This window comes from Pollachius pollachius (assembly GCF_949987615.1).
Source record: "Pollachius pollachius genome assembly, chromosome: 4".
NCBI classification, from domain to species: Eukaryota; Metazoa; Chordata; class Actinopteri; order Gadiformes; family Gadidae; genus Pollachius; species Pollachius pollachius.
The window spans coordinates 33,904,492-33,928,348 of record NC_136937.1 but is presented as its reverse complement, the minus strand read 5'-3'; the positions used below and the strand labels follow the sequence as shown (position 1 = coordinate 33,928,348).

Below are 23,857 nucleotides of genomic sequence, written 5' to 3'. Positions count from 1 at the left end.
ATTGGTAACGAGTCCCTCATTGTCCCACACTAACACACTCTTTGTCACACATGGGGTTTGAGGGATCTACCCAGTGATTAAGACTTTGTTCAAATATAAAGAGAGCTATGATGTCTTGAAGCTCAGACAGAAAGACACAGTGAGAGGTTTTAAGAATGCTACAATTCAAACATGTATGTAACATTTAATAATGCTTTTAACCATCTGTGTTTACTGAAAAATAGTACTCTTCCTATTCATATATAAGTTATGCATATTGATGATGAATCACGGATCAGAGTGGAGTACAGTACCTTAGTCTTCTTCCTGCTGTAATAAAGTGAGCCACAACAAACCGTCTGACACATTATAACGAAATGATGTTGTGAACCAACCAGTTTGACCAGTTCCCCTCACAGTTCACACTCCTCTCAGACTAGCCTCCTATTGGCTGCTGTTCCTTGACTTCACTCAGTGATGAAGAACAATAACTTTGTTAGATATGAACGCTAGGCAGAGAGCTCTGATGTCTACAAGCTCAGGCAGAGGAAAACAAAGAGACACTTGACAGGTCAAACAGCACGTAGATAGACTAAGTCACTGATGCAGCTCCTTCTTTACAGCCGAACCCACAGGAACATAAATATTGTGTTATAAATAAAGAGACTCATAAACATTGTAAATGTGCGTCCTCTATTCTGTTTCTGCTGATCTCCTCCAAGTAGAATCCTCCTCCATCCTCTAAAGACAGTTTAGCCTCTTGTTTATAGGAAGACTTGATTTGCTTTGTGAACGTATAGATCAGTCGAATTTATACAATGGATGATTTCACTTTTCAGAAGAGCAGAGTACTGAGTACGGTGTCCTCAGAATACTCAGAGTAAGGGTACGCATGCACGCACGCACGCACACACACACACACACACACACACACACACACACACACACACACACACACACACACACACACACAATTAAAGTGATATAGAAAACGTTTTTTTAGTTTTTATAAAAACAAACAGTAGTCCCAATTTAACAATGAATATATATAATATTAAGACGCTACAAAACAGTAAATACAGGATATCATATCAACAGTTAATTTGGAAGGTAAACCTAATTCTTAGTTGTAATTTTGTTTTGCACGCAAGAGCATATTTACCATCTGAGTCATCTTGTTGGGTAGGATTCTTCTCCTGTTTCTTGCTTCCTCGTCTTGCTGCACACGTTACAGGCAGCTATTCAGAAAGGTGCCAAACGAACCACACACACACACACACACACACACACACACACACACACACACACACACACACACACACACACACACACACACACATTCAGCTTTTACTGCCTGGTCGTATTTTGAGCAATAATTGTTTATTTTTTCTTATTGCTTTAGGTTCTGATGAATCCAATTACATTTTTTACTGTTTATTATTGATCAGGACTTGAGTCCTCATGTGGGACTGTGTTGACCTCCTTGTCGTCATCTTGTTATTATTCATGTGTCCTGCCATGTTATTCATGTCTCCTGGCCTCCTAGCATCCCTGGGAGGAGAGAGACTTCCTGTGTGTTACCACACACACACACACACACACACACACACACACAAACACACACATGTAATGTCCATTTATTTAAACAGGGAGAATGTACAAAGAAACAATAACCTTGATTAGAGCAAGGAGAGATGCATTGCACCAGGTTTTAGCAAATTGCTTTTTTCCCCCTGTAGTCCCAGGTAAGAAGAATAAATACTACAAAACTAAACAAGACACAATAACAACACACACACACAGCTTTTACTCAGACTAATGATGTAGTCATGATGTATCACTGCTGAGCTCTGAGATGGACATCAGTCACAGACAGAGATCCTCTTCTTATCTCTTAGCTTTGCTCCGGGGGCCATGTTCCCCAGACAGAGTGGTCTTAGAGGTAGGACCCCTCTCCTCTCTCTCCTCATCCATAGTAGACTGGAGAGACCTGGACACAAACAGAACTCATCTATCACTTCATTTGCCTTCTGAACTTTAGCTGTTTATTGAGAGAGATCATTGTGACTGCGTCACACTAAAGCATTATGGACGTCATAGACCGTCAATATGAACCCCACAACATAACCACACTGCCCTCACTACAGTACAGATGTGTACAGCAGATGAGAACTGAGAGATGAGAATTAAACACCTTGGAGACTGTAACTGTGCTTAAACTACAACACGAAAAAGATATACAAAAGACTTAAAAAATGCATTGTGGTAAAATTAAAAAAAGTAAAGAACGTTTGAGTTATTTCTCTACTGGAACAAAGTGTGAATTCTGTCACTTTACTGAACCACAGATCCCATATAAATCAACTGGTGAAGCTCAACACATCGATAGGGTATCCTCTTATGACCAACGAGTCTTTCTCTCCCTCTATCGCCCCAGCTGTGGTTTAAGCCATAGGAATCAAGGTTAGACCCACAGGAACCCCCCTGAGAAAGTGGTACAGTCCAGCAACAGTCTGGACTGTCGCTAGTCGCTATGAACACATATCACATAAATATTGAACGCCAGGCCTCGACATTAATGGTTGCCCGCGTGCCCGGGGCAACTATAAGTAATATTTGGGCAAGTTGAGATTGATTTCTGATTGCCTGAACGGGCAAGTGGATTTTGGGTGGATGTTAATATGAAGGCTATTTATTCAAGTGTTTTTAGAAACTGCAGAACAACCTTTTGTTCCGCAAAATCACACAAAATAGAAGTATTTGCAATTGATCAGCGCGCTGTCTTCTCTTCTCTTCTCTTGGACAGCGAGTTAACAGACTCGCTGTCCTGAATATAGCCCCGCCTCCTGTCACTCACTCGCAGTGCGGTCTCTGGCAGAGATCTGAAGGTGTTAGCTAAAGGTTAGCCAACACAGCTAGCATCTCAAGTGCAGCGTCTCCGCGAACGGTTTAGGTAGAAGGGAAATGGAGTAGTGATGGAGGAGTGCGGTTTGGAAGTACTTTGGATTGAGGCAAATTACCAAGGAAAGTCATATGCAAGAACACGGTTTTGGACCCGCACAAACTATATATTATATGAAAGCTGAGCCTCCACTTATTCCAACAGTCCAAACCATTTCATTCTGTGACTAAAACTCGCAAATAAGGACTTAAGAAGAAACGCCCCCTTTTCTTAACAACCAAAAATGTTTTACTTTTGTGATTTTTGTCCACAAAGTTGATTCTGATCACATAAAACCACCATAAACAGATAATCCAGTGTCTGTGCCAAATTTTGCAACCAAACATGGTGTTTACAATCAATGACAGAGAAGGTTTGTTAAGAAAAAGGTAAATTGCCTTCAATCAGAAAACATGTTCTTCAGCGCAATCTAGTGGCCATATGTGTATTTGCGAGTGTTTGGCTTGGTGCATTCGATTATATTTGCCCTGAACTTTGAATAGAGGTGTCAAGTATCAAAATTGTAAGATATCTACCTTTATTTGTGTCTCATAGTAAGACAGCGCTCCCAACTGATAACGACCAATTGACAATTATTTCAGGTGGAAATGTTATCTTCCACTTATGCCGTGTTCCATGGCTTTATTCACTTTAACCAAGTATCATCCCCATTGAATATTTCACTTGCACAACAATCTTTCTTTTGGCACAAAGATGACATTATCGTCCTTGCAGTTGTGGAGATATACTCTATTTACTTTGAGTACGTTCTTTCCTGAAAAAAACTTTTCCCCTGATATCGAAGAATATCGATATTTTTCCAGGTATAGTATCGAAGTTAGAAAATCCAGTATCGTGACTGACAACACTACTAGAAACGCGATTGTGATTATTCAGTTAGAGCTACAAGAAACGTGAAATTAAAAAAGACATCTTTGCTACAACCTCTGACATTTAGTTATGTACATTTGCATAAAATCATGCAGGTCTACATATAACTGGGCTATAGCTTTAATAGGCTGCAACGGTGGACGGAAATCACTTCATGGCACGATGTGACCGTTCGATAAATAAGTTAACAAAGAGAAGTTTGTTATTTTTTAAACCAACATGTGTGGAAGCAAACATTCAGCTTCAGTCTGAGCTAGGATGAGTTTTCTGAGCCCCCCAAAACCAGGCCGGGTGCCTGGCAAAAAGAGGCCCGTTCACGATTCTCATTATAATTTGGGCAAGAGAACATCACATTCGGGCAAGTTGAACATGACCTGTACTTGCCCGATGGGCAAGCGCTTTTAAAACCTAAGTGTCAACCCCTGAACACAGTGTTCAATTCATCACACGGGTCAAAAAATCAGTGAAACATGAACTAACGTTGTATTCTCTACAGTAAACTCATTATTATATACCAGCAACCTAAAGACGATAAAAACGGTAGTAAACTGTCTATTATGTTTTCTTACCTTATCTACTCATCTAATAAAATGCGTCCTATGCGGTATAAAGTTATAAATGTAAGGGAAGAAACGGAAGTTAAAGCGTTTAGAGCTGAAGAACAGAACTTCCGGATGAGGAAGTAACCGAGCTGAAGCGGTTTGACTCACAGAGAGGAGGGGCCGGCCCTCTCAGCGCGGGTCACGTGTTTTCTGGGAAACCGAACGCTACCCGGGTACGGAGAGAGAGGAGGGTAACATCCCCCTTATAAGGTAGTGGCGTCATCACGTGGCTCCAGGACATATTTGGCGCAACAGTGCCTCCTCCTGAACAAATACGGTTACATGCATTCATACACTTATCCACTCTCAACACACCCACACCCACACACACACACACTGAAACTTGAGCGTTTAGCTGAACCCAAGTGCACAGACTGGCGAAGAGCGTGGAACAGTGTCAATCGTTTATTCGGATTCAGGATCGGCAGGCAGAATAGTCAGACAGGCGGGGATCAGGAGCAGGCAGGATAGTCGGACAGGCAGGGATCAGGAGCAGGCAGGATAGTCAGACAGGCGGGGGTCAGGAGCAGGCAGGATAGTCAGACAGGCGAGGATCAGAGGGCAGGCAGGATAGGTGGTAGGTCACGATTCGAATCGCGGGAAAGCACTGTGAAACACAAGAGACAATCTGGCCGGGAATGTTTGGGAGGAAAGGACTGATATAGGGGAAACACAGGTGAAGGTGGTTGGGTTAATTGGGAGTGATCAGGGTGGCAGGCAGGTGAATGGGAAAACCAGGGGCGGATCAAGACACACGCACACAGCTCACTGAGCCAACTGTAAAGTCTGCCTTATAGAATATGTGTAATATATAGGCCGATATATAATATAATAATACCAGTAGTTAATCACATATCCCTGTGTGGAGGTTTTGGGAGCGTGCTTACATCCGGTTTGGGGAGTGGGCGAGAGGGTGGGGGGTATGGCCCACTGGGACAGAGGAGTGTGTGTGTGTGTGCGTGTGCGTGTGTGTGCGTGTGTGTGTGTGCATGTGTGTGTGCGTGTGTGTGCGTGCTTGTGTGCGTGCGTGTGTGTGCGTGTGTGTGTGGGTGTGTGTGTGGGTGTTTGTATGTGTGTGTGTGTGCGTGCGTGTGTGTGTGCGTGTGTGTGTGGGTGTGTGTGGGTGTTTGTATGTGTGTGTGTGTGTGTGTGTGTGTGTGTGTGTGTGTGTGTGTGTGTGCGTGCGTGCGTGCGTGCGTGTGTGGGTGTTTGTAGGTGTGTGTGTGTGTGTGAGTGAATGTGTATTGTAATCAAGTTTTATCTAATATATTATTCTATGAATCCTCTTAATACAGCTATTTCATGACGAGAGCATTATTTTGATATGAAAAACACCATAATTAACCGTGTAGTGACACATATATGGGTTATATCCTTATGTGGTAAAGGTGGTTTCACAAACGGTCCAGAGGGAAACGTGTTTATAAAAAGCCACACATTTTAAAAAGACGGATCTCACATATGACTAACTATTATAATACTATGTTACTATTCTATTAATTAAGACAGCTTTTATCAGTCGTTACTTTTTTTAGGGGTATTTACATTTTCATTTTCAACGGTAAATGGCAATGACCCCGCGGTGGAGGGGTGGGTGTGAATCCTCTACCCGTGCCGCAGATAAGGGATGCCCTGTGTCTATTGGCTAGGGCCCGATGACTCAGGTGGGTGTGGGGTAATGATTAGCATACCGGCAAGTCTTTTGTGGAAGCAGTGACCCATCCCACGACAACATGCTGACTTGCTGTAAGTATTTCTTAGACCTTTGCTATATTTCAGATATATCATGACTATGACAATATATGACTGTTTTTTATATCTGAATGATGACTAGTATGGTATTAGTGATATCCTGACATGCTGAGGGGGCCGTGAAACACCAACCGGACCAACGACCATGTATGTTATAATTTCACAGCGTTTACCCTATCACTCTATTATTATCATGTTTAACATTGCTGCCCCACTATAATCATTAGTAGTAGTTTATGTAAAAAACGGGGTCTCCAAGGAATAAGCAATGAACAGCTGTTGGTGATCTGAACAACGTGGGGCCGGGACCAGCAGTTGTAAGCTATTAAAACATGTATAAAGAATATATGTATATCTATTCTTTGTGTCTCATCACTATCACTACACAGAAAACCGGATGGGTTTCATTGGCAACAACTATGGCTGTGAATATTGCTACAAGAGCAATGCGCCCCCCGCTGTACCATAAATGTCCATTATTCTGTAATGTATGTCTACAGTTTATGTTGTTAGGTGCAATGATCATGACAAGTGGCATATTTAGGGGGGTAAGGAATAGAGTACAAGATTAATAGTCCTTGAATATTTCAAAGATGCGATATGGGATCTATTGTGTGTGTGTGTGTGTGTGTGTGTGTGTGTGTGTGTGTGTGTGTGTGTGTGTGTGTGTGAAATTTAATTACATGTACTCAAATAAGAATAACACAATAGCAAAATAATGTATTTGTTGACAGTATATAGTGTAAGTTTGCAGTTGTTTGTGTATTTATTATGGAATCAATTACAACTACGTTCTGCAGCTAAATCTGTCTGTGTCTCATCCCAGAGGGCCACAGCCTCTTGGGATGAGATAAGATAAGATAAGATATACTTTATTCATCTCAGCAGAGAAATGTAGGTGTTCCAGCAGCCAGCATACATACGCAACACAACACAACACATGTATACATACATATCCCACCTAAACAAAACCATGCACCCACAATACCTAGCCTAGGATAGAAAAAGTGTAATGGATGGTCCATGTGCATAAGTAGAAGCTGTTCCTCAGACATACCAGTACAAAATGTGTGCAAATATACAGGTGTGCAAATAAACAGGTGGAAAAAACATAAATAAATAAATATATATATTTACAGTGGGGCAAAAAAGTATTTAGTCAGCCACCAATTGTGCAAGTTCTCCCACTTAAAAAGACGAGAGAGGCCTGTAATTTTCATCATAGGTAAACCTCAGCTATGAGAGACAAAATGAAAAAAAAATCCAGAAAATCACATTGTCTGATTTTTAAAGAATTTATTTGCAAATTATGGTGGAAAATAAGTATTTGGTCACCTACAAACCAGCAAGATTTTTGGCTGTCACAGACCTGTAACTTCTTCTTTAAGAGGCTCCTCTGTCCTCCACTCGTTTCCTGTATTAATGGCACCTGTTTGAACTCCTTATCAGTATAAAAGACACCTGTCCACAACCTCAAACAGTCACACTCCAAACTCCACTATGGCCAAGACCAAAGAGCTGTCAAAGGACACCAGAAACACAATTGTAGACCTGCACCAGGCTGGGAAGTCTGAATCTGCAATAGGTAAGCAGCTTGGTGTGAATAAATCAACTGTGGGAGCAATTATTAGGAAATGGAATACATACAAGACCACTGATAATCTCCCTCGATCTGGGGCTCCACGCAAGATCTCACCCTGTGGGGTCAAAATGATCACAAGAACGGCGAACAAAAATCCCAGAACCACACGGGAGATGACCTCCAGAGAGCTGGGACCAAAGTAACAAAGGCTACCATCACTAACACACAACGCCGCCAGGGACTCAAATCCTGCAGTGCCAGACGTGTCCCCCTGCTAAAGCCAGTGCATGTCCGGGCCCGTTTGAAGTTTGCTAGAGAGCATTTGGATGATCCAGAACAGGATTGGGAGAATGTCATATGGTCAGATGAAACCAAAATAGAACTTTTTGGTAAAAACTCAACTCGTCGTGTTTGGAGGAGAAAGAATGCTGAGTTGCATCCAAAGAACACCATACCTACAGTGAAGCATGGGGGTGGAAACATCATGCTTTGGGGCTGTTTTTCTGCCAAGGGACCAGGACGTCTGATCCGTGTGACGGAAAGAATGAATGGGGCCATGTATCGTGAGATTTTGAGTGAAAACCTCCTTCCATCAGCAAGGGCACTGAAGATGAAATGTGGCTGGGTCTTTCAGCATGACAATGACCCCAAACACACCGCCCGGGCAACGAAGGAGTGGCTTCGTAAGAAGCATTTCAAGGTCCTGGAGTGGCCTAGCCAGTCTCCTGATCTCAACCCCATAGAAAATCTTTGGAGGGAGTTGAAAGTCTGTGTTGCCCAGCGAAGGCCCAAAAACATCACTGCTCTAGAGGAGATCTGCATGGAGGAATGGGCCAAAATACCAGCAGCAGTGTGTGAAAACCTTGTAAAGACTTACAGAAAACGTTTGACCTCTGTCATTGCCAACAAAGGGCATGTAACAAAGTATTGAGATGACCTTTTGTTATTGACCAAATACTTATTTTCCACCATAATTTGCAAATAAATTCTTTAAAAATCAGACAGTGATTTTCTAGATTTTTTTTTTTTTCATTTTGTCTCTCATAGCTGACGTTTACGTATGATGAAAATTACAGGCCATCACTCATCTTTTTAAGTGGGAGAACTTGCACAATTGGTGGCTGACTAAATACTTTTTTGCCCCACTGTATATAAGCATATATAAGTATATATAAGTTTGATATATATATATATATATATATATATATAAGCAGCTCAAGCTAAAGTTTAAATGAATATTCTTCTGTCCTTACTAAAAAGGGGAGTAGTTATAAAGTGCAATTGCAGTAGGTAAAAAAGTATTCTTAAATCTGTCCTTTCTGCAGCTTAGCTGTCGTAGCCTCCCACTAAAAACACTCTTTGGTTTACTCACTAGATTGTGCAAGGGATGCATGTTATCGTCCATAATACTCAACAATTTCTATACCATCCTTCTCTCCATCACCACCTCCAGGGACACTACAGCATTCCCCAGCACATAGCCAGCCCTCCTAATCAGCTTGATAAGCTTTTTAGAGTCACAAGCCCTGATGCCGCTGCCCCAACTGATGGCTGCAAAGAAAATGGCACTTGCCACAACAGACTGATAAAACATACATAACATTTTGCTACACACATTAAAAGACCTAAGCTTCCTCAAGAAGTAGAGTCTGCTCTGACCCTTCTTGTAGACAGCCTCTGTTTGTTGCTTCCAGTCCAGTTTATTGTTCATGTGCACACCCAAGTATTCATAGCTCTCTACCACCTGCACTTTATCCCCAAGGATAGAGACGGTGCTTTGCTCAGGCCTGACCCTCCTGAAGTCCACCACCATTTCCTTGGTCTTTGTTACATTTAAAACAAGGTGGTTTTCCCCACTCGATGCAACAAAGTTATCCACCAGCTGCCTGTATTCTGTCTCATCTCCACCACTGATACACCCCACTACCGCAGTATCGTCAGAGAACTTTTGTAAATGACAAGCCTCAGAGTTATACTGGAAGTCTGAGGTGTATAGTGAGAAGAGGAAAGGGGACAGCACAGTCCCCTGCAGCGCTCCTGTGCCACTGCCTGCCTGCTCAGAAACAGACCTCCCCAGCCTCACAAACTGGGGTCTGTCATTCAGGTAGTCCATGATCCATGATATTGTGGTGGTGCCTACCTGTATCAGCTCCAGCTTCTCACATAACAGTACTGGCTGTATGGTGTTAAAAGCACTTGAAGAATCAAAAAACATGATCCTCAAAGTGCTTCCCGACTTGTCTAGGTGAGAGTGGGCTCTGTGGAGTAGGTAGATGATGGCGTCCTCAACCCCCACCCTTGGGCGGTATGCAAACTGCAATGGGTCCAGATAGCTGGTCACCTGTGGAGTCAGGTGGGCCAAGACCAGCCTCTCAAGTACCTTCATGATGTGTGATGTTAGGGCAACTGCTCTGTAGTCATTGAGGACAGAGGGAGAGGGTTTCTTGGGGACTGGAACAAGGCAGGATGTTTTCCACATTACTGGCACCCTCCCCTGGCTGAGGCTGAGGTTGAAAAGATGCTGTAGAATGCCACATAGTTGACCTGCGCAGGCTTTCAGAACCCTGGGGCTGATGCCATCTGGACCTGCTGCCTTGTTCTGGCCTAATCTCTCAAGCTGCATTCTCACCTGGCTGCTGGAAACAGACAGACAGGTCAGAGAAGTGTGGGGTAGTGATGGGTCTTGGTGGGGGTTAGAACATGTTGGGGGGGCAGTAGGTGATGTCTCAGTTACTTTGGGCGGGGGGGGGCTTTGTGAGTGGGGAGGATGTAGGGTCTGTGTGGCTATCAGAGGCCGGGGAGGTAGCCAAATGCCCCGTGCTGAACCTTTTAAAGAACCCCTTCAGCTCATTTGCCCTTTCCTGACTGCCTTCAACCTGATTTCCTTTCACCTTGAAACCGGTTATGGGTTTCATACCGTGCCACGCATCCCTTATGTTGTTCTACCTGAGCTTTCCCTCCAGCTTCCTCCTGTATGCCTCTTTGTTTTCTCTCAGCCTCACCCTCAATTCCCTCTGTACGCTCTTCAGCAACTCTCTGTCACATCCCTAAATGCCTTCTTCTTCTTGTTTAGCAGACCTTTTAAGTCGCAGGTGATCCAGGGTTTATTGTTTGCAAAGCACCTCACTTTCCTAGCAGGTACCACATCATCGACACAGAAGGAGATGTACTCTGTTATACAGTCCGTCATGGAGTCAATGCTATTCCCATGTGGTTCTGCACTGCTTCTTGGTGGTGGGCGTGCCCTTAACCTGCCCCTCCCCCTGATGACAGCCCTGCTGTCTCCGCACGCAGCTATTTGATAAATGCTAGATGATAAATCACGCATTTCCAAAAAAAAATGAAATCGAGTCTGATTGTCAATAACAATGCGGGACAACGTCTCAATTTGCGGGACGCGTTCAAAGTCATGGAAATGCGGGACTGTCCCGCACAAAGCGGGACATCTGGTCACCCTAGTCTCTTGTGTAGTGATGATTTGTATTCATACCCGATTAATGTGTTAATAAAGAACGTCATTTATCGTATGTTAAATGTTGAATGTTTTATGGTTTTTGTCACAAAGTATCCATCCCATCAGAGGGGGCGAGAAGGGTGGTAAGATGGCTTTGGGGAACAATATGTTTGACCCCAGGCTTCAACACCCGTTCAGCATGGTAGTATCAGGACCATCAAACACCGGCAATACCTACTTTGTCAAAAAAGTTTTTGAAAATATGATTGTCTATTTTCAGAAAAGATGAACAATATAGTATATATTTATTCATGCTGGCCACCTTTATATGACGAATTGGTTAAAATGAGGTTCATTAACGTTGTGGAAGGGATCCTTAAATCTCTGGGGCGATGATTCAATCTTAAAATCCAATACTAGATATCTGCTCATTATTGATGACTTGATGAATGATGCTTGCAATAATTTAGAGGTTCAGCATGTTTTATAGGACAGCAGCCTGAAGGATAGCGGGACGGCGGCGCTAGGCAATAGGACAGCGACCTGAAGGGTAGCGTGCCGCCGAGCGCTTCTCAATATGCAGTAGGCCTATTACATCTACGACTACAGCAAATAAGATCAGACAGATACATTACAATAACAAGATATACACACGTGGACAAAATTGTTGGTACCCCTCTGTTAATGAAAGAAAAACCCATAATGGTCACTGAAATAACTTGAAACTGACAAAAGTAATAATAAATAAAGATTTACTGAAAATTAACCAATGAAAATCAGACATTGCTTTTGAATTGTGGTTCAACAGAATCATTTTAAAAAACAAACTAATGAAACAGGCCTGGACAAAAATGATGGTACCCCTAGAAAAGATTGAAAATAATTTGACCATAGGGAAATGTTAAACTAAGGTGTGTCCTCTAATTAGCATCACAGGTGTCTTCAAACTTGTAGTCAGTCAGTCTGCCTATTTAAAGGGTGAAAAGTAGTCACTGTGCTGTTTGGTGACATGGTGTGTACCACACTGAACATGGACCACAGGAAGCGAAGGAGAGAGTTGTCTCAGGAGATTAGAAAGAAAATTATAGACAAGCATGTAAAAGGTAAAGGCTATAAGACCATCTCCAAGCAGCTTGATGTTCCTGTGACTACAGTTGCACATATTATTCAAAAGTTTAAGGTCCATGGGACTGTAGCCAACCTCCCTGGACGTGGCCGCAGGAGGAAAATTGATAACAAAATGAAGAGACGGATAATAAGAATGGTAACCAAAGAGCCCAGAACAACCTCCAAAGAAATTAAAGGTGAACTCCAAGGTCAAGGTACATCAGTGTCAGATCGCACCATCCGTCGTTGTTTGAGCCAAAGTGGACTTCATGGGAGACGACCAAGGAGGACACCACTGTTGAAAGCAAATCATAAAAAAGCGAGACTGGAATTTGCCAAAATGCATATTGACAAGCCACAAAGCTTCTGGGAGAATGTCCTATGGACAAATGAGACAAAACTGGAGCTTTTTGGCAAGGCACATCAGCTCTATGTTCACAGACGCAAAAATGAAGCATACCAAGAAAAGAACACTGTCCCTACTGTGAAACATGAAGGAGGCTCAGTTATGTTCTGGGGCTGCTTTGCTGCATCTGGCACAGGGTGTCTTGAATCTGTGCAGGGTACAATGAAATCTCAAGACTATCAAGGCATTCTGGAGAGAAATGTTCTGCCTAGTGTCAGAAAGCTTGGTCTCAGTCGCAGGTCATGGGTCCTCCAACAAGATAATGACCCAAAACACACAGCTAAAAACACCCAAGAATGGCTAAGAGCAAGACATTGGACTATTCTGAAGTGGCCTTCTATGAGCCCTGATCTAAATCCTATTGAACATCTGTGGAAGGAGCTGAAACATGCCATCTGGAGAAGGCACCCTTCAAACCTGAGACAAATGGAGCAGTTTGCTAATGAAGAGTGGGCCAAAATACCTGTTGAAAGGTGCAAAAGTCTCATTGACAGTTACAAAAATCGCTTGATTGCAGTGATTGCCTCAAAAGGTTGTGTAACAAAATATTAAGTTAAGGGTACCATCATTTTTTTCCAGGCCTGTTTAATTAGTTTGTTTTTTAAAATGATTCTGTTGAACCACAATTCAAAAGCAATGTCTGATTTTCATTGGTTAATTTTCAGTAAATTTTTATTTATTATTACTTTTGTCAGTTTCAAGTTATTTCAGTGACCATTGTGGGTTTTTCTTTCATTAACAGAGGGGTACCAACAATTTTGTCCACGTGTGTATATAACAAGCTCTGTATCTGACCATTGAAAATCCACTTCCGCCAATGTGGATCAGGTAAAACCAGACAATATTAAAATATTTATAACATAAAAACTAGGCTATACGTAGGCCTATAGCATATCATACATTTGATATGTATATAGACTAGAGTTAGACTACATGTAGGCTACGGTTGTCAAATTCAGCCTCTGCTGCATAATTGTATTGTAATTGTCTCTCGAACATCTTGACCGCTCGTATCTCTAGAATTGATACATGATGGATGGCTTCCTGTATGAGCTGGACGCCTCCCTAGGCTCAGCATCCCTCCCTAGGATGAGAAAGAAGCCTCTCTAATTGGTTTCTCGAATACCTGGGTGCCTCCCTGGGCTCAGGATCCCACCCTAGGGTGAGAAAGAAGATTCTCTAATCGCCATGGACATATGTGGCCTGTTGGTATGAATGTGTGAATTGTGTCACAATATATAGTCAAGTCAAGTTCTCTCCCTTTTTTGTGCATTCTCCACTTAAAAGAGATAGGTGTATCCACTCAGTGTTCCTACTGGGTTTCACTCAATAAACAAACTGTTTCCTCTTTATTTTATTTTATTGACGTCTCCATTGATGGTCAGTTGCTGGGTTAATACTCTTGGATGTAGTTCTCTCGAACTTTAGTTGTTTAACTGATTTTTCAGCTGCTTCATCAGCCATGATTATGTCTTGCTACGGGTTGTTCAGATGTGAATTAGGAAAGTGGAGGTAAGTGTAACTCCCCAATGGTGCTTTATTGTTGATTTCTGCTCCACTTGACTTTTGCTTCCAAGGATTTCAGGTTATGGCCTCTGCTGTTCTAGCTTTAAGCTCCTGAACTATGTCCTGGCCAGTTTTCCAGTTCTAGCGGTTTTTCACTGTCATGTTCTCTCCCTTTTTGTGCATTCTCCACTTGAAAGAGATAGGTGAATCCACTCAGAGTTCCTACTGGGTTTCATTCAATAAAAAAAACTGTTGCCTCTTTATCTTCTTTTATTGAAGTCTCAATTGATGGTCAGTTGTAAGTAATTCAGTTGTTAGCAAGGTGAACAAAATTTAAAATAATTATTTCCCTTAAATTAATCAAAGTGCAGAATAAATTCTCCCGCTGTTAAAAAAAAAACTAAAATTACGGTTCTAAATATAAATATATATAATATTTACTGCTTATTTAAATAATAACATACCATCATAATCCTTTTAAATATGAGCTGACTAGACAATCATTTACCATAATTCAATCAGTTTAACTTAAACAATCATCATATTGTGGAAATTGCATTAAATGAAAAAGACAATTTCTCCCGTTGAGCACACAAATGCGTGACTCGTTCCTTTCGTTAGACCAAAACAGGAAGTCAAAACGCGCTGCTAGTAGAAACAATCCCGCATGGGGCTCTACGTCATGAGACGTTCCTAACATTTAAAAAGGGACAGCGATCCCTGAACAACCGAGACAGTAAACGATATGCCTACAACAGTGTATAGAACAACACTTAACAACATAGGGGAATTATGATAGGTTACACTCACTACACACGACCCCCAGAATTCACCAACAGAAGAAAACAAAAACCAAACAGTCACCGCGGAGGCGGGCGTATTAACCAGCCACAACGGCTGTGTCGTACAGGAGGTCGAGGAGCCACAACCACAGCAGGTGGCCATGACACGGGTATGAGGCCTGGAGTCCGGGGAGGGAGGGGAGCAGGGGGCGGGGGCGGAGCTTGAGGTCGTCCGCGTCGTGGGGCTGGGCCAATTCAATGGGCCTGGCCAAGTGCAAGTGAGCTGGCTTGAGGCGGTCAATGGAGAGTCGCTCCGGTTTGGCGCCCATGTCCACCATAAAATGTTTGTCCCCCGTTTCCAAAACCCGGAACGGGCCCTCGTAGGGCGGGCGTAGCGGTCCCCTGTGGGCGTCGTGGCGAATGAAAACGTAGTCGGCATTCCGAAGCCCAGCGGGGATGTGCGACTGAGGGAGACCGTGACGGGAAGTGGGGACAGGTGCGAAAAGCCTCGCATTGTCCAGTAGCGTGGACCGCTGGAGAGTTGGGCTTTAGTTTTCTGCTGGGGCTTTAGTGTGGCGAGCATTTTGGCCCACCCACTGCTCGTAGACGGCACCGGCAGCGTAGTCCGAGGCCTGAGGTGATGTCGATGGAGGCTGTGGGAGAAGGATGTGCCAGCATGGTGGCGTTCGCCAGGGCTACCTTATTTGCAAGAAAAGCCTTGTCCCTGCTCTCAGTCCAGTCCACAGCGTGCTTGGGCTTACCTTGCAAGGCCTTATGCAAGGGTCGCATGAGCTGGGCGGCTCGAGAGATGAAACGGCGGTAAGAATTCACCATTCCGAGGAACTCCCGCAGGGACTTGACCGTGAGCGGGCGTGGGAACTGTGCGACCGCCTCCACCTTCGATGGGAGAGGGGCTGCACCGTCCTAAGTGACTCTTTGTCCCAGGAAATCGATGACGAAGAGACCAAACTGGCACTTGGCGGGGTTGACAATTAGCCCATGTTGGCTGAGCCGCTCAAAAAGTGTCCGGAGGTGCGCCAGGTGCTGGGATCTGGACGTGCTCGCCACCAGGATGTCGTCCAAGTACACAAAAAGAAAAGGCAGCTCCCGTAAAACATCATAAGTCCATGAGGCGTTGAAAAGTTTGAGCCGCGTTTTTAAGGCCGAACGGCATTCGCAGGAACTCAAACAGACCAAACGGCGTGATCACTGCTGTTTTGGGATCGTCCAGTGGGTGTACAGGCACCTGATGATATCCCCGGACAAGGTCCACCTTGGAAAAAATCACCATACCAGCCAGGTGTGCCGAGAAATCCTGTATGTTCGGGACCGGGTACCGCTCAGGCGTTGTTGCCTCATTTAGCCGCTGGTAGCTGCCACGCGGGCGCCAGCCGCCGCCGGGCTTGGGGTCGATTTGGAGGGGTGAAGCCCACGGGCTGTCGCACCGGCGGACTATAACCAGGCATTCCATGTTTGCAAACACAGCCTTTGCAACTGCAAGCTTGATCGGGTCGAGTCGCCGAGCACGGGCGTAGACGGGTGGACCAGCAGTGGCGAGATGGTGCTCCACACCATGCTTCACGGCAGACGCAGAGAAAGTGGGCTGAGTGAGGGCTGGGAAACTGGCAAGCAGATGGTGGAAATCATCTGAGATGGAGAGCATGCTAGACAGTCGTATGGAGTCAGCCCCGCTGAGCGTGCACGCATAGGAACAAGACGTGATGGCGTCAATCAAACGGCGGTTCTTCACATCCACCAACAGTCCATGCGCACAGACCTTTGCTGTAACAAAGTCCCAGTCAAACCGGTGCCCTCCGAAACACAAAGTACCTTTTTTCATAGGTACGGATGGGGCTACCATTAGCAGCTTCCATAGGGGGAGCGTGGCCGTCGGTCACCATGTCCAAACGGGATGCAGGCAGGGTCCGTGCTCACCCATGAGCTCAGATGGTTTGCTGTCACTGAGTCCTTGAAGTGAGAAAAGCCTGCTGGCTCTCTCAGCGTCCGACAGTTCAAACGTCTTCAACAGGTGGGCTTTGAGTGCCGTATACTTCTCCCTTGCCGGAGGATTTTTAAGGAGGCTCACCACTCTGGAAGCTGTTGAATTTCCGAGAGCTGACACAACGTAGTAGTACTTTGTCGTATCCGCGAGTTTGGGAGCAACAGCGTTCGCGGTCATGGTCGTGTCATGTCTCTGGATACGTCCAACTAACGTTGAGGTCACCAGTGTGGAAATTGCATTAAACGGAAAAAGACAATTTCTCACGTTGAGCACACGAATGCGTGCCTCGTTTATTTTGTTAGACCAAAACAGGAAGTCAAAACGCGCTGCTAGTCAAAACAATCCCGCATGGGGCTCTACGTCATGAGACGCTCCTAACGTTTAAAGGGACAGCGATCCCTGAACAACCGAGACAGTAAACGATATGCCTACAACAGTGTATAGAACAACACTTAACAACATAGGTGAATTATGATAGGTTACACTTACTACAATATTATCAATGAAAGTCCATACATCGACCACGCTGGCATTTATAGGGTTCACCCAAGCATTGCCGACCGGCCCCGTGGCTAACGCTATGGGGCTAGCGCTCGCACAAACATTCAATCCAATTGTCCACAGTCTTTGTTGATGAGCTCGATTTCTTACCGCCTGCCCCTCTGGTGTTTGTAGATGCCTTGGTTGCACGGGATTAACTTTTTTTGGAAAGGACGAGCACTAACTTATTTTTAGCCGCCTCCGAGTTACTTCCGTGTTTTGGTGTTGTGTTCCGCCCATTTTATAGTCCGTGCGCAACATGGACGACAATGGTTCTTTCCGGTTTGTGGGTTTATTTTGGTCATTCCTTTGGTTTGACATGACAATATAGGCTACCTGTTTATAATCCGAGAAATGCTCCCATCCAAAATGCATGTGTTTACATTTCGTTCTGTGCAGTAGGCCTATAATAAAGTTGGACAATCGATTCTGGGACACGATTCAATAGATTAATCTTCGTGAGCAAGAGCAGGAAATGTTTTTGAGGGGGTCTGCAGAAAAAAACTGGCAAATATCCCTAATACACTACATTTACCCTTTGATGCATTTGTTGTTTTGACACATCCATTGTTATCCCGCAGTAATCAGCCCAACAGCCCTGAAACGTTAACGGCCCACCGGGAATTCTCCCAATTCTCCCGATTACCACTCTGCCACGTGTGTATGTGTGTGTGTGTGTGTGTGTGTGCACGCACACACACTGATGAAGAGGGAATGGAGGCTCCACCTTTGTGTGTGTGGTAATATCCTCCCTCCACACACTGATGAAGAGGGGATGGAGACTCCACTGTTGTGTGTTGTGACGTGTTGGAGGAAATGTCTCCAGAGGTCGGAGCTTATTGTACCCCAAGCCACCAGTGAGGAAGAGCCAGTGGGGGACTGAAGACTGGGTCCAGGTCAGGACCCCTCAGAGACCTGTGACTGAAGACTGGGTCCAGGTCAGGACCCCTCAGAGACCTGGGACTGAAGACTGGGTCCAGGTCAGGACCCCTCAGAGACCTGGGACTGAAGACTGGGTCCAGGTCAGGACCCCTTAGAGACCTGGGACTGAAGACTAGGTCCAGGTCAGGACCCCTCAGAAACCTGGGACTGAAGACTGGGTCCAGCTCAGGGTCCAGGACCCCTCAGAGAGCTGCTGGGACCCAAGGGGCTGGAGGGACATTCCAGGTGTGTTGCTAGGACAACCAACAGAAAGCTCTGGAGAAACATCTGCTCAGCTTGAAAGAGTTAAACTGAAGAAAGGGGAAGAACCATCGGCTGAACACACGAGAACCTTTAGTTGGATTCACTGAGTTGTTTATTACAATTATGCTTCATTAACAAATACAACAGAAAAATAGTCCCTTACATGTACACAATAAATTCAAGGACTAAAATCATAGAAGAAGCAGGCATTACAAATCATCAACAGGTGTGCACGTATCTTTAATAACTGAACATGTTCTGCGGCCGTTTGCTTCCCAAGAGAACACAAGGAATCAAGATTCAGTTTAAAGTCATTTACAGCATACAACATTATCCCACAGACCTCTTGGTTATTATGAATAAAATATAAAATCTGATTTAAATCAGGTGTAAATCAGGATCATGACAAAAATGATATCAGAGCCCTTAAGACCAAAACTGGGGATGTCTGAAAATATACAAACATTCACCATCAATAGGTGTTTTATATACATTTCAAATAATAAATGTGCTTAACTAACTATGGAAGATCTTAAAAGTTTTCTGGTCTATCATGCTATACTTTACGAGACAGAGAGAGAGAGAGAGAGAGAGAGAGAGAGAGAGAGAGAGAGAGAGAGAGAGAGAGAGAGAGAGAGAGAGAGAGAGAGAGAGAGAGAGAGAGAGAGAGAGAGAGAGAGAGAGAGAAAAAGAGAGAGAGGGAGACACAGAGACATGTGACATGTTTATACATGTGTGTTTATACGTGTGTGTGTGTGTGTGTGTATTCCGTATTTATGTGTATTCACCCCAGAGACCGAGGATGAGGAGAGAGAGAGAGAGAGAGAGAGAGAGAGAGAGAGAGAGAGAGAGAGAGAGAGAGAGAGAGAGAGAGAGAGACAGAGACAGAGACAGAGACAGAGACAGAGACAGAGACAGAGACAGAGACAGAGAGAGAGAGAGAGAGAGAGAGAGAGAAGTGAAGTGTGGGACCCACAAACAAACCAACTTTTTGACCAATGGGAAAAACATTCAATTGAAATTGCAAACACAGAATTTTGTAAAAGCATTCTATAGGTACACAGGACAACCACTAACAACGCCTGCAGAGCTGAATTAGGTCAGTATCCACTTCTATTAAAAATCCAAAAACGATCAATTAAATATCGGATACATCTAAAACAAAGTGACCCCCACTCCTTCCAGCACAAAGCCCTGCAAAGCCAAGAGATGAACAGGAGTCCTCTCACTCAGCTGGTCCTGAGGCTCTGTCCACAGACAGGTTCCCCCCCTGCTCTGCCTCAGGACCAGTCGGAGAACATATCAATTAGACTCAACCAAATTATAAAACATCAGAAACAAACCTACCTCACCCATTGGAACACTAAAACACACACACAGAGCAAAATGCAGGGTTATCTGGCCCTAAATAGACAGCACACTGTGGCCCCCTACCTGACCACAGTCACTGATGTTAGACACAGAGTGTTGTTAACAAAGTACAGACTGAGCGCTCACAGCCTGGCCATAGAAACAGGCCGCCATAAGAAGTCATGGCTGCCCCAAGAGGAGCGGCTGTGCCAGCAGTGTGAAGAAGCTGCTGTAGAGACCAGCAGCACTTCCTCCTACACTGACCCAAATTCAAAAATGTCCACGAAATATACATTAGCAAATTCGGCCAAAAACACCCACATTTTATAAACTCCCATGTAGACCAACTACAAATATTAATGGGAGAGAGAAAAGAGAGCTCCGTCCTCGCAGGACAGTTTATTTCAGCTTGCCACAACATGAGAGGATGACATTCTACACCAGGCCTCACTGTTGGATTGATTAATGATTATTAGTAACCTATAATGCGTTTTATGTAGCTCTTCATTTCATTAATTTAAGGCCTTTTTTTTTTAATATATGTACATATGTATATCTGTATGTTATGTTATATTGTTACAGGTTGATATATGTACATATTGTTCTGACGTTCCATATTGTTATTATCGTAATATTTGTAATACTGTAATGCTTTGGCAACACTGTTTGGTTTACCAATAGTCATGCCAATAAAGGTTTTTTGAATATGAATTGAATTTGAGAGAGAGAGAGCGAGACAAAGAGAGAGCGAGAGAGACACAAAGAGAGAGAGAGAGAGAGAGAGAGAGAGAGAGAGAGAGAGAGAGAGAGAGAGAGAGAGAGAGAGAGAGACTATAACTGACAGAGATAATGAGCCACCAGGCCATAACCCCCCTCACCCTCACCCTGAACCTCACCCCCCCCACACACCCTTCATGTGCCCGTGTGTGTGTGTGTGTGTGTGTGTGTGTGTGTGTGTGTGTGTGTGTGTGTGTGTGTGTGTGTGTGTGTGTGTGTGTGTGTGTGTGTGCGTGTGCGTGTTTCTATAACTGACAGAGACGCTGAGGATGTGGTTCCCGAGGAGGGCCCTACCCCCACCCCAGGGAGGAGGTCCTCCACCCCAAGGACCCCACTGAGGACCCCCCCTACCGCTGAGGGATCACAGAGACGCTGCACCTCCACCCTACCCCCACCCCAGGGAGGAGGTCCTCCTGGGTGAAGGAGGACCAGAAGGTGTGGAGGTGTGTCAGTGTGTCTGAGGACCCTCCTCCACCTGGGGACACTCTGTAGAAGGACAGAGAGCCAGCAGGCCGGTCCAGATACACTCCTACTCTGGTGGAGCCAGCGGGGGGGGGAGGGAGGTCTGTATATCTACCGTTGTACCGGGCAGAGTAACGAACATCAGAACAATAAAGACCCCAGGACTTGTTGTTCCATCCAAGCCAGCTGTCATCACCCCCTCCTCTCCTTGTGATTCCTCTGTATGTCACTCCTATCCTAACATCTCCTTTCCTCTCTACCTCCCAGTAGCAGCGGCCAGTCAGAGCCTCTCTACCCAACACCTGGGGCTGGGAGTCAAATCTCTCTGGGTGATCCGGATACGACTGGTCCTCTCCGGCCCCTGTCACCTTCCTGTTGTCCTCAGACAGAGAGAGTCGTCTGTGGGCCGTGTTGGGGTCCAGGGTGAGTTCACAGGCATCTGAGGGAGAACCAGACATGATGAGCTGCTGAACCCTTCTTCATCCTCATCATCATCACTGGTACTGTTCTCCTGAACATGACATGTGAGGGGGGGGGGGGGGGTCATGTGATGTTATAGTAACGCTATTGCTTCAGACTCCACCTACACCCCCCCCCCTCCCCCGAGCCCAGATGTTATCTTCATGATGATTGGACAGTATTAACATATGGAAGATACATGATGTCAGCCATCATCCTCATTCCCAGTAGGATCTGATCTCACTTCCTGCTGTGTGGATGGACTTTACATCTCAGTAGTGAGTGTGTGATGTGATGAATCAAACAGACACTTACACTTCTTTAGAGCTGGTTTCAGCCTCCACACTCCACCGTGCTCCACACTGGGGGGGAAACAAAGTGAGAGCAGCATGTTGAAACATTCACCTTCATCATCGGCCGTCTCGTAACGTTGTACACAACATGAGTGACAGCTGCCTCTTCAAACCACTTCATCTAACAGCGGCTTGAATCCTCGTAGGAGACTTTGTCCCTGAGTGGTGAGCTGTCCTTTCCATACCTGAGAGTGTCCAGTCTCCAGCGTGGATCCTCCAGTCCAGCAGAGAGCAGCGCAGCTCCAGAGTCTCCTGGGTGATTGTAGCTCAGGTCCAGCTCTCTCAGATGGGAGGGGTTGGAGCTCAGAGCTGAGGCCAGAGAAGCACAGCCTTCCTGTGTGACCAGGCAGCCGGACAACCTGCACGCACGCACAGACACGCACAGTTAATAAACAAATCGTACCGTTGTACTTCCCTTAAAAATAGAAAAAAATGAAAAAATGGTATATAGGGGATTCGAGGCTATAGCCCCGGATCTTTTGGGAATAGCCCCGGATCGCTGTGCCGTCAAAAAAAAACGAAAAAACATAATGATGAAAATAGCCCCGTAGAGTTCACTTCTTTGTGGTTGCGTTACCAGCAGCCACAGATGCAACATTGTAGCCAGTGGAAACCCCAACATTCTGACGTGTCCATATATGGGCAGATTGGGAATAATTTGTTGCAAAATGTTGCAAATTCAACGTCGGTATTCTTTCTTCTCTATGCATAGCGCATCTCGTCGATATTGCTGTTTCGTGCTGCTAGCCTTTTAGTGAGATCAGAGTATTGAGATGGAGAGTAATAAAATATCTTTGGTAAGATGGATATAAGAAGAGAGACCCGCAGTGAGTTCAACCCGGTCCACTTGACATCGGGTAGGTGCATGACAGTGGTACCGTAACACTTCAATAGCCCGGGCTTTTATTTGTTTCAATCACTGAACTTTCGAACAAAACTCTTGCTCAGCAACGATGGGAAATACTTTAACATTTATTATTCAAACCAGTATGAATATTACTGTACATGTTTACCAGGCAATCGAATAACGACTGCACGCACACACACACACACACACACACACACACACACACACACAATCGGGAGAGTTGGGAGAATTCCCTGTGGGCGGTAACGTTTCTGGGCCGCCGGGTCAACGTCGCAACCAATTCCATTTTGTCTAGAGGGGAGTAACTGAGCGCCCTGAAGGGTATTATTTTCGATAATGACCGGCGATGCTCTATACATTATTACACGGCTCCTTGCCAAAACAGCAGAGAAATAGTCCGCCAAAGACGTTGACGTCGCTCAGAAACCTGACGCGCTGGGGTTGATAAGTTACCGGACTACTTACGGAGCGATAAGAAGGACGTGAATCAGGCAAAAAATCCACTTTCCTTGACAGCGGTCAAGTTCGGTATGCATAAAAGTACCGACTGACCAATTGCGAACAACTGCAGCTGCTGATCCCATCCCTCTAAGTTATAAAGTAGCCGCACCCACCCCAAACCAATCGGAATAAGTGTATACATGTTGATTATAGCGGACTACACCACCTCTTCTATTCCGCATGGTATTATATTCCGATCAGAGAATTGTATTCTGATTGAGCTGTTCTTCCTCTTCTAATCGGATCAGAAGTGTCCATGTAAACGCGGCTGTCTACCGGTCACACCGGTCTCACGGTAACGTCAAAATCCATACCGTAGCGCAAATTCACACCAGTGTACTTTCTATAGAGGGATTAT

The 23,857-nt window shown here is 44.8% G+C and overlaps 2 protein-coding genes across 13 annotated transcripts in view; both read right to left on the bottom strand.

The window, feature by feature from the left end:
- Positions 1-23,857, bottom strand: part of LOC307074774 (NACHT, LRR and PYD domains-containing protein 3-like) — a 78,905-nt gene that overhangs the window by 32,531 nt on the left and 22,517 nt on the right. Inside the window, exons 10-12 of one of the 3 annotated variants that reach the window (XM_079735111.1) lie at positions 22,316-22,489; positions 22,093-22,139; positions 20,796-21,757 (exon numbers count right to left, since the gene is read on the bottom strand). The exons of the other annotated variants lie outside the window; for them this stretch is intronic. Of the exons in view, the coding sequence (XP_079591237.1) occupies positions 21,204-21,757; positions 22,093-22,139; positions 22,316-22,489 (775 nt within the window). The 3' untranslated portion in view covers positions 20,796-21,203. Of the gene's footprint in view, positions 1-20,795; positions 21,758-22,092; positions 22,140-22,315; positions 22,490-23,857 lie in introns of those variants that run through there. 3 annotated transcript variants of the gene reach the window in all.
- LOC307074772 (NACHT, LRR and PYD domains-containing protein 3-like) overlaps positions 1-23,857 on the bottom strand; it is a 408,596-nt gene that overhangs the window by 371,210 nt on the left and 13,529 nt on the right. For 2 of the 10 annotated variants that reach the window (XM_079735096.1, XM_079735107.1), the window contains exons 1-2: positions 1,402-1,960; positions 1,142-1,217 (exon numbers count right to left, since the gene is read on the bottom strand). The exons of 2 other annotated variants lie outside the window; for them this stretch is intronic. The gene's annotated coding sequence lies outside the window, so the exon portion shown is untranslated. Of the gene's footprint in view, positions 1-293; positions 330-1,141; positions 1,218-1,401; positions 1,961-4,380; positions 4,480-23,857 lie in introns of those variants that run through there. 6 more of the 10 variants (XM_079735100.1, XM_079735092.1, XM_079735103.1 and 3 more) reach the window with 6 other exon arrangements.